This window comes from Salvelinus sp. IW2-2015, unplaced genomic scaffold (genome assembly GCF_002910315.2).
Source record: "Salvelinus sp. IW2-2015 unplaced genomic scaffold, ASM291031v2 Un_scaffold2625, whole genome shotgun sequence".
Classification (NCBI taxonomy): domain Eukaryota; kingdom Metazoa; phylum Chordata; class Actinopteri; order Salmoniformes; family Salmonidae; genus Salvelinus; species Salvelinus sp. IW2-2015.
This window is the reverse complement of record NW_019943933.1, coordinates 2,789-13,243: the sequence shown is the minus strand read 5'-3', so window position 1 is coordinate 13,243 and position 10,455 is coordinate 2,789. Positions and strand designations below refer to the sequence as shown.

The 10,455-nt window shown below is 43.1% G+C and overlaps 1 protein-coding gene and 1 long non-coding RNA gene across 3 annotated transcripts in view; both read right to left on the bottom strand.

The window, feature by feature from the left end:
* LOC112074417 (L-rhamnose-binding lectin CSL2-like) overlaps positions 1–5,622 on the bottom strand; it is a 34,693-nt gene extending 29,071 nt beyond the window's left edge. The window contains exons 1-5 of one of the 2 annotated variants that reach the window (XM_070440521.1): positions 5,505–5,622; positions 3,649–3,751; positions 3,294–3,329; positions 663–716; positions 444–582 (exon numbers count right to left, since the gene is read on the bottom strand). In XM_070440521.1, coding sequence (XP_070296622.1) covers positions 444–582; positions 663–716; positions 3,294–3,329; positions 3,649–3,679 — 260 coding nt within the window. In that variant the 5' untranslated portion in view covers positions 3,680–3,751; positions 5,505–5,622. The remainder of the gene's footprint in view (positions 1–443; positions 583–662; positions 717–3,293; positions 3,330–3,648; positions 3,752–5,504) is intronic. The other variant, XM_070440520.1, reaches the window with a different exon arrangement.
* Positions 5,623–9,608: 3,986 nt separating this feature from the next.
* Positions 9,609–10,204, bottom strand: LOC112074418 (uncharacterized). Its single transcript, XR_002894736.2, has 2 exons — positions 10,012–10,204; positions 9,609–9,916 (listed from the first exon to the last, which is right to left on the bottom strand). It is a non-coding gene; the product is annotated as an uncharacterized lncRNA (long non-coding RNA).
* Positions 10,205–10,455: the final 251 nt, after the last annotated feature.

Here is a 10,455-nt window from a genome sequence, read left to right as displayed (position 1 = left end):
AACAACGCGCCTCTGCCTGAATCCAGCCTGTCTTTATCAAATAAACACTGACTGAGTACCTCTGAGAGGACCTCCAGGGTGCCTGTCTTTATCAAATAAACACTGGCTGAGTACCTCTGAGAGGACCTCCAGGGTGCCTGTCTTTATCAAATAAACACTGACTGAGTACCTCTGTGAGAGGACCTCCAGGGTGCCTGTCTATCAAAATAAACCTGACTGAGTACCTCTGTGAGAGGACCTCCAGGGTGCCTGTCTTTATCAAATAAACACTGCTGAGTACCTCTGTGAGAGGACTCCAGGGTGCCTGTCTTTATCAAATAAACACTGACTGAGACCTCTGTGAGAGGACCTCCAGGGTGCTGTCTTATCAAATAAACTGACTGAGTACCTCTGTGAGAGGACCTCGGTGCCTGTCCTTTACATAATAAACACTGACTGAGTACCTCGGTGAGAGGACCTCCAGGGTGCCTGTCTGTGAACACGTGTGTTGTTTGTCAGCGGGGGTGGCAGGTCGTCCTTCTCTGCATGTGGTTCCGTCAGTCCGTCCGTACAGAGCTCTCTCAATGAAGATCACTCCAGAATCTAGCAGGGCAAGAAACACAATGTWAAGAAACAGACAGCACTATGGAGAGACCATCAGGATAGAATGTGTGTGTTCTTACCACAGATCAGGAACTGGACGTTTTCTCCATTGTCACAGGTGACCACTCTAGTCGCTGAGTGAGAAACAATCACATATACACTGAACAAAAAATAAAACACACAAGTGTTGGTCCCATGTTTCATGAGCAGAAATAAAAAATCCCAGACGTGTTCCATATGCAAAACTGCTTATTTCTCTTAAATGTTTTACAAATTTGTTTACATCCCTTTTAGTAAGCATTTCTTCTTTGCCAAGATAATCCAGCCACCTGACAGATGCGTCAAATCAAGAAGCTGATTAAACAGCATGCTCATTACACAGGTACACATACTGGGAACAATAAAATGTGCAGTTTTGTCACAACACAATGCCACAGATGTCTCAAGTTGAGGGAGCGTGCAATTGGCATGCTGATCGCAGGAATGTCCACCAGAGCTGTTGCCACAGAATTTCATGTTCATTTCTCTACCATAAGCAGCCTCCAATGCTGTTCTAGAGAATTTGGCAATCTGTCCAACCAGCCTCACAAACGCAAACCACGTTTAACACCACCAATCCAGGACCACCACATCCAGCTTCTTCACCTGCGAGATTGCCCTCCGAAGAAACATCACATGCAAAGCGTCAATACAGAACTAAGATCAAATCGTACTACACCGGCTCCGATGCCCGTCAGCTGTAGCAGGGCTTGCAAACTATTACAGACTACAAAGGGAAGCACAACCAAGAGCTGACCAGTGACAAGCCTACCAGTTGAGCTAAATTACTTCTATGCTCGCGTCAAGTAACACTGAAACATGCATGATAGCATCAGCTGTTCCGGATGACTGTGATCACGCTCTCCGCAGCCGATGTAAGACCTTTAAACAGGTCAACATTCACAAGGCCGCAGGGCCAGACGGATTACCAGGACGTGTACTGCGAGCATGCGCTGACCAACTGGCAAATGTCTTCACTGACATTTTCAACCTCTCTCTGTCAGTCTAATACCAACATGTTTCAAGCAGACCACCGTAGTCTCTGTGCCCAAGAACACTAAGGTAACCTGCCTAAATGACTACCGACCCATAGCACTCACATCTGTAGCCATGAAGTGCTTTGAAAGGCTGGCCATGGCACACGTCAACACCTTATCCCAGAAACTCAAGACCCACTCCAAATAGCATATCGCACCAACAGGTCCATAGATGATGCAATCTCTATTGCACTCCACACTGCCCTTTCCCACCTGGACAAAAGGAACACCTATGTGAGAATGCTATTCATTGACTACAGCTCAGCATTCAACACCAGAGTGCCCTCAAAGCTCATCACTAAGCTAAGGACCCTGGGACTAAACACCTCCCTCTGCAACTGGATCCTGCTCTTCCTGATAGGCCAACCCAGGTGGTAAGGGTAGCTTACAAAACATCCGCCACACTGATCGTCAACACGTGGGCCCTTTAGGGGTGCGTGCTCAGTCCCCTCCTGTACTCCCTGTTTACACGACTGCGCGGCCCTGCACGACTCCAACGCCATCATTAAGTTTGCCGATGTCAACAGTGGTAGGCCTGTTCAACGACGAGACAGCCTATATGGAGGGGATCAGAGACCTGACCGTGTGGTGCAAGGACAACAACCTCTCCCTCAACATGATCAAGACAAAGGAGATGATTGTGGACTACACGAAAAGGAGGACCGAGCACGCCCCCATTCTCATCAACGGGGCTGTAATGGAGCAGGTTGAGAACTTCAAGTTCCTTAGCGTCCACATCACCAACAAAGTAACATGGTCCAAGCACACCAAGACAGTCAGACTGAAAAGACTTGGCATGCACCATCGAGTGCACTGTGACGGGTTGCATAACTGCCTGGTATGGCAACTGCTCGATCTCAAGGCACTAAAGAGGGTAGTGAGTACGGCCCAGTATATCACTGGGGTCAAGCTTCCTGCCATCCAGGACCTCTATACCAGGCAGTGTCAGAGGAAGGTCCTAAATTGTCAAAGACTCCAGCCACCTTAGACTTCTCTCTGCTACCGCACAGCAAGCGCTATCAGAGCGCCAAGTCTAGGTCCAAGAGGCTTCTAAACAGCTTCTACCCCCAAGACATACAACTCCAGAACATGTAATCAAATGGCTGAACCCCTTTACACCACTACCACAGTTATTATCTATGCATAGTCACTTTAATAACTCTACCTATGTGTACATATTACCTAAATTAACAACTAACTGGTACCCACTGTATATAGCCTTGCTACTGTTATTTTACTGCTGCTCTTTAATCATTTGTTACTTTAACTTTTTTTTCTATTAAAACTGCTGGTTAAGGGCTTGTAAGTAAGCATTCCATTGTAAAGTTCGGCACTTGTGACAAATAACATTTGATTTGCTGAGGAGTATTTCTGTCTGTAATAAAGACCTTGTGGGGAAAAACAAATTCCAATTGGCTGAGCCTGGCTACCCAATGGGTGGTGCTAGGCCCACCCACTTGGGAGCCAGGCCCACCCGTGGCTGCGCCCTTGCCCAGTCAAGTGAAATCCATAGATTAGGGCCTAATTAAGTAATTTCATATATGAACTGTAACTCAGTAAAATCTTTGAAATTGTTGTGTGGTTATTTTTCTTCAGTTTAGAAAATGATGCGCTCACACACAATCACCAACGTACCTGCAGTTGGTAGTGTACAGCAAACTGCAGCCAGCACTGAAACACATCACACAGCTAGTTCAGCTTTTCTAACCTTGGTCAGTCTCTTCGCAATTCTTTACAGGAGAAGAGTAGTGTACCGCATATACAGTAAGTATATACATACTGTACAGTATATAGTATGGTACAGACATGGAACATCACCTAGTCCTCAATACAGGATGGTGTATACTAGACCTGGGTCATACTGTTTATATTGGACTTCAATTACTTTCAATACAAACTGATACATTTAGAAGCTTCTGGAAAATACTGGAATGTATATTTTAAACTCTGTCAAATGCGTATTTTGTTACAAGTCAGTCAGTATACTCACAGGTGAACGCAGTCAGTCTTACAAGGCGCATGATGCTGGGTACAGGTGTGGTAGTAGCTGGTTCAGTTGTAGTAGTAACAGGTAAGATGTTACAGATGGTCACCTGGACAAATACAACTAACATTTATTGATACTTGCAAAGAATAGATATTTGTTTACAAAGCATCAACCAGGAACACAAAGCACAGCGGTTTTGCAGTCAACTCGGCAACACAGAACTAAAATCTGACGCCAGCTCAAACCACATGTACTGTGTGATGGTGCTGTCCTCCCGTTACGCAATCACCACAGCATGAAGCCCATTTTAGTTATCGTCGGGTTTTATTTTCTCTAGGTGCCGATCTACCTGTGATAATGTCACTAATACAGTTTCAGTAAACATTTTAGTTAATGCTCCACGAGAGACAATCTAATTAACCAGTGCTTAATTTTAGCCGGCTGGCACCTTCCTGTTTTAGACTTTCGTTGGGAACCTTTTTGGCCAGATTCAGTACCTCTCCCAGAATTTCATTTTTATCTTCACTTTTTCCCAATGTGAAAATTATTATAAAAATCAATCAAAGTTCATTCGAGTTGCCTCTTTGGCAATTCTTCCTAACAGGCCATTCCCAATATTTCAAATACAATCACAGGAAAAGACAGGTTGGAAAGCAAATGGCTCCTGCTGAAGAGAAGACATCGGTCTGCTGTAGGCTACCAAAATATATTTGATCAGCTTCCAAATATTGTTTTACAATGTGAAACGAGAGATATGGTCTTTTGGCACGAACATCTCGGACATCTCCGGCGAGAGTACTGCACATCATTGGTGAGTCAGTGACACTGGTAACTATATTCAGTGTCACTGACTTGCCGAATGATACGCAGTACTCTCGCATGTGTCTCCACACACCTAGGTCAAGGCTATTGATGGATTCAAGACAAGGTGGTTTTTAATGAGCAGAGTCAGGTTGTCAGTGTCAAAGTAGCCTGTCATTGCGATCATTTGTGCACTATTAAAGATTCTGCCAAAGTCAGTCATGTAAAATTATGCAGAATTGCATTAAATGTATTTATATAAAAGGCCACATTTTCCCCAGACCCTAGGCTACAAAACATTTTTCCCCGTGTGTGTGCGCACAACTTCTTTAATAAGCAGTTCTACTCTATGCCACTACACACATGCACAATCTGGTCTCATAGCATTTTGTATTATTCTATACTTAGGGTTGGCTAAAAGGGTTAAGGGATGTGTTAGCTAACATGCTAAGTAGTTACAAAGTAGCTAAAAAGTAGCCAGTAGTTGAAAAGTTGCTAATTAGCTAAAGTGCTAATGTTGTTTCAAACTCGTCACCTTTGTGTTGCTAGAAATTTGCCTTCTACACCCACCCTGACCAATCACCATGCTTACATTTTTGTCTTAAGTAACCATACTGTATCATTCTAAACTGAGTGTTCCGGATTTACTTTTACTACGTATAGTCTGAGACCAGGCTGCAATGCGTTGATATGCATGCAATGCTTTATTATAAAAGTGATATTCCCTCATGCGTTCCGGTACCTCAGGAGTTCCCCAGGTCACCCTCTTCCTGCGCTCACTTTTTGTTCCGGCACCTACCGATTTACCAATTAAGCACTGAATTTAACAAAGTTTTCATGCGCCGGTCTTCCCATATTCACATAGATGACTACACCATATGTGAGTGAATCGCAAGAAGCATTATATTGGTTTTTCATTTCAATAGTACAATCGCCAGTTACCATAGATTTCAACATAATTTACGCTATGACTATGTCCTTTGTTGTTTCTTTATTGGACCAATTACACGTGTACACTTTGATTATTTCAAGTTGTTTGTATTGTTTGCTCATCTCACCCTGAGCTGGCTTGTTTCTCCTGCGTCTCTGAAAGGAGCGTGCTCAGGTATTAATGATTATATATCCTATGGCAGACGTCCCCAATTACATTCAGCCGTGGGATGTTTTGCTTGACGGGAATTCTATTAATGCCCCTGGCCTGCGCCCCGGGTGAACCCGGTAAGCGTTGATTGCCTTCGTTTTGAACCGGGCCGCCTCCCGGCATTGAGCTGGGTGCCCCAAATTTGTCGGGCGGCGAATTGTACACACCATGCTTACATCACTGGGCCCGTAATAGGTAAATCAAACTTTATTGGTATGGTAATATTTACCTAATTTGTCACAATGTTTTTAACCACCATCTGGGTTCAAATCCTGAAAGAGGGTTAGCAACCTTTTGTTGTTCAATGTACGGGGAGAATTACGGACGGAAGATGGCGGAAACTGAGGTTTTGTTTGACACTACTAGTGAGTCGAGTGAAGCTAATAGTACACAAAGTGAGAATGAGTGGGTTACAGGGGCGAAGAAAAAGGGAAACAAGAAAAGTAAAGCTATGTTGGAAAATAGGAAACCACTAGACTCGTTTTTGGTCTTCGTCAGGGTTTTGGATGAATGCTACTTGGGAAATCCGTTCAATGTCTCTAGGAAAATCTGGAACGTGTTGGAAGAAAGTGTGGAGTCGGTGAGAGTCACAAGAAGTGGTCTTATTTTTGTGTATATCTGCTGAGCAGAAGAAGCGTGTGTTAATTAAACAGTGACGACCCGTCATTCAGGGCAGGTGGGGCTCAGACCCACATTTTTTTTGGGGGGGGGGGGCTTGCCTGTTTTGCATGTTATTTTGGCATTAACTTCTTATGGCTGCAGGGGCAGTATTGAGTATTTTGGATGAAAGGTGCCCATAGTAAACTGCCTGCTCCTCAGTCCAATTTGCTAATATAAGCATACTATTATTAGTATTGGATAGAAAATACTCTGAAGTTTCTAAAACTGTTTGAATGATGTCTGTGAGTATAACAGAACTCATATGGCAGGCAAAAACCTGAGAAAAAATCCAAACAGGAAGTGGGAATTCTGAGGTTGGTCGATTTTCAACCAAGGCCCTATTGAACAAACAGTGGGATATGGATGAGTTTGCGCTTCCTACGGCTTCCACTAGATGTCGACAGTCTGTAGAACCTTGTCTGATGCCTCTACTGTGAAGTGGGGCCGAAGGAGACAGGAATTAGTCAGGTATATCATGACCTGACCATGCTCTGACCATGCGCGTTCACATGAGAGGGAGCTCTGTTCCATCGCACATCTGAAGTCAATGTAATTCTTCGGTTGGAACGTTACTGAAGATTTATGTTAAAAACATTCTAAAGATTGATTCAATACATCATTTGACATGTTTCTACTGACTGTTACGGAACTTTTTGACATATCAAATCAAATTTTATTTGTCACATACACATGGTTAGCAGATGTTAATGCGAGTGTAGCGAAATGCTTGTGCTTCTAGTTCCGACAATGCAGTAATAACCAACGAGTAATCTAACCTAACAATTCCACAACTACTACCGTATACACACAAGTGTAAAGGGATAAAGAATATTTACATAAAGATATATGAATGAGTGATGGTACAGAACGGCATAGGCAAGATGCAGTAGATGGTATCGAGTACAGTATATACATATGAGATGAGTAATGTAGGGTATGTAAACATAAAAGTGCATAGTTTAAAGTGGCTAGTGATACATGTATTACATAAAGATGGCAAGATGCAGTAGATGATATAGAGTACAGTATATACATATACATTATATTAAGTGGCATTGTTTAAAGTGGCTAGTGATACATTTTTGATCAATTTCCATCAATTTCCATTATTAAAGTGAACTGGAGTTGAGTCAGTATGTTGGCAGCAGCCTCGATGTTAGTGGTGGCTGTTTAACAGTCTGATGGCCTTGAGATAGAAGCTGTTTTTCAGTCTCTCGGTCCCTGCTTTGATGCACTGTACTGACCTCGCCTTCTGGATGATAGCGGGGTGAACAGGCAGTGGCTCGGGTGGTTGTTGTCCTTGATGATCTTCATGGCCTTCCTGTGACATCGGGTGGTGTAGGTGTCCTGGAGGGCAGGTAGTTTGCCAACCAGTGATGCGTTGTGCAGACCTCACTACCCTCTGGAGAGCCTTACGGTTGTGGGCGGAGCAGTTGCCGTACCAGGCGGTGATACAGCCTGACAGGATGCTCTCGATTGTGCATCTGTAGAAGTTTGTGAGTGCTTTTGGTGACAAGCCGAATTTCTTCAGCCTCCTGAGGTTGAAGAGGCGCTGCTGCGCCTTCTTCACAACGCTGTCTGTGTGGGTGGACGAATTCAGTTTGTCCGTGATGTGTACGCCGAGGAACTTAAAACTTACTACCCTCTCCACTACTGTCCCTTCGATGTGGATAGGGGGATGCTCCCTCTGCTGTTTCCTGAAGTCCACAATCATCTCCTTTGTTTTGTTGACGTTGAGTGTGAGGTTATTTTCCTGACACCACACTCCGAGGGCCCTCACCTCCTCCCTGTAGGCCGTCTCGTCATTGTTGGTAATCAAGCCTACCACTGTAGTGTCGTCCGCAAACTTGATCTGAATGGTACTGTATATTTGAGCAATAAGGCCTGAGGAGGTGTAGTATATGGCCAATATACCACGGCTAAGGGCTGAGGTGCCAAACCCCCGAGGTGCCTTATTGCTATTATAAACTAGTTACCAACGTAATTATAGCAGTAAAAATAAATGTTTTGTCATACCCATGGTATACGGTCTGATATACCATGGCTGTCAGCCAATCAGCTTTCAGGGCTCGAACCACCCAGTTTATAATTTATTTTTGTCTACTGTAAATATGAGCACCCCACTGCTTTTGCAACTGCACCTTTGCCCTTGAAGTCCTGCGTCCACGTGTATGTGTAGACTACCATCTTCTTCGGACGCCAGGTCCCGGTAAATTCTTAACGGGAAAGAGTTGAACATTTTCTTTCTCTTCTGTTCATGCTGCTGGGTTGAACAGTGAGGTAGTGACAGATGCTACAATAACTCAGGTCTGTGTGTAGAGTGCCTTCAGAAAGCATTCATACACCTTGACTTACTCCACTTTGTGTTAGAGCCTGAATTCAAAATGGATGACGAAATAAATCTCACCCATCTACACATTTAATACATTTTTTGCAAATGTATTGAAAATGAAATATAGAAATATCTCATTTAGATAAGTATTCAAACCCCTGAGTCAATACATGTTAGAATCACCTTTGTCAGTGATTACAGCTGTGAACCTTTCTGGGTCTAACAGCTTTGCATACCTGGACTGTAGAAAAATTGCACATTATTAAAAAAATGCTTCAAGCTCTGTCAAGTTGGTTGTTGACCATTACTAGACAGCCATTTAAGTATTGCCTTAGATTTTCAAGTCGATTTAAGCCTAAACTAAGTAACTCCAGTGTATATTTGGCCTTGTGTTTTAGGTTATTGTCCTGCTGAAAGGAGAATTTGTCTCCCAGTGTCTGTTGGAAGCAGACTAAACCAGGTTTTCCTCTAGGATTTTGCCTGTGCTTAGCTCTATTCCATTTTATTTTTATCCTATTGCCAATAACAAGCATACCCACAACATGATGCAGCCACCAGCATGCTCGAAAATATGAAGACTGGTACTCGTGTTTTGTTTGACCCAAACATAAACGATGTATCAAAGACCTTCAAATGTTTTAATCCTTCTTGGTGTAATATCATTTGTGGATTCAAATAAAGTATTTAGTGTGTAAGGACATGTTTCATCATATTGAACAAAAGACACCAAGTCCTGTCTTTATGCTGCTTAGTTTAATTCAGACCAACCACCACAGTTCTTAGTTAAATCAGACCAACCACCACAGTTCTTAGTTCAAATTAGACCAACCACCACAGTTCTTAGTTCAAATCAGACCAACCACCACAGTTCTTAGTTCAATTCAGACCAACCACCACAGTTCTTAGTTCAATTCAGACCAACCACCACAGTTCTTAGTTCAAATCAGACCAACCACCACAGTTCAGAAAATCAACATTGTTTTGAAGAAATACTTTAGTAAACAAAATGCACAAAGTATTATGTCACAGTGTTATTTGAAGAATAGTTTATTTTTGGGGTTAATGTTTTATTTCTCCATGCTTCCTCCTGACCGTGCCTTGCTGCAGCACAAGAGGGGCCTCATTATGTTTTTACTACACACAAATTATGCCTGACGAAATACACAATCAATGGGATTTACACATTTTGAACTTGACATGGAAATATGCAATTTACATAGATTTTACACTCAATTGAGACTTCAGAGGAGAGAAGACAGGAAAGAAAGACAAATCCACCCAATGAAGAGGAGATATCCAAGAAGTCTCTCTGGTCTTTGTTCCTCGGAGAAGATCTCCTGCAAGACAAAAACGGTCAGCCCCAGTGTTCTACTTCCCAGTTGTGTGTGTGTGTGTGTGTGTGTGTGTGTGTGTGTGTGTGCGCGTGCATTACCGTATGCGTGCGTGCCTCACATTTAGCCACAGGTGTAAGCCACATCCAGGTACTTGTAGGTTCCTACACAGGGATCTCCATACAGAGAGTTGAACACTGGGACGTCACACTGGCTCTTCCCATCACACCTGTGTCAACAACAGGTACAGGTTAAAACTACAGTCATGTTTCTACAGTACAGGTTAACACTACAGTCATGTTTCTACAGTACTGGTTAACACTACAGTCATGTTTCTACAGTACAGGTTAAGTTAACACTACAAGCATGTTCTGCACCAGTACAGCGTTAACACTACAGTCATGTTTCTACAGTACAGGTTAAGTCATTCTACACGTTACAGATGTTTTCTACATAACAGGTTAACACTACAGTCATGTTTCTACAGTACAGGTTAACACTACAGTCATGTTTCTACAGTACAGGTAACACTACAGTCATGTTCT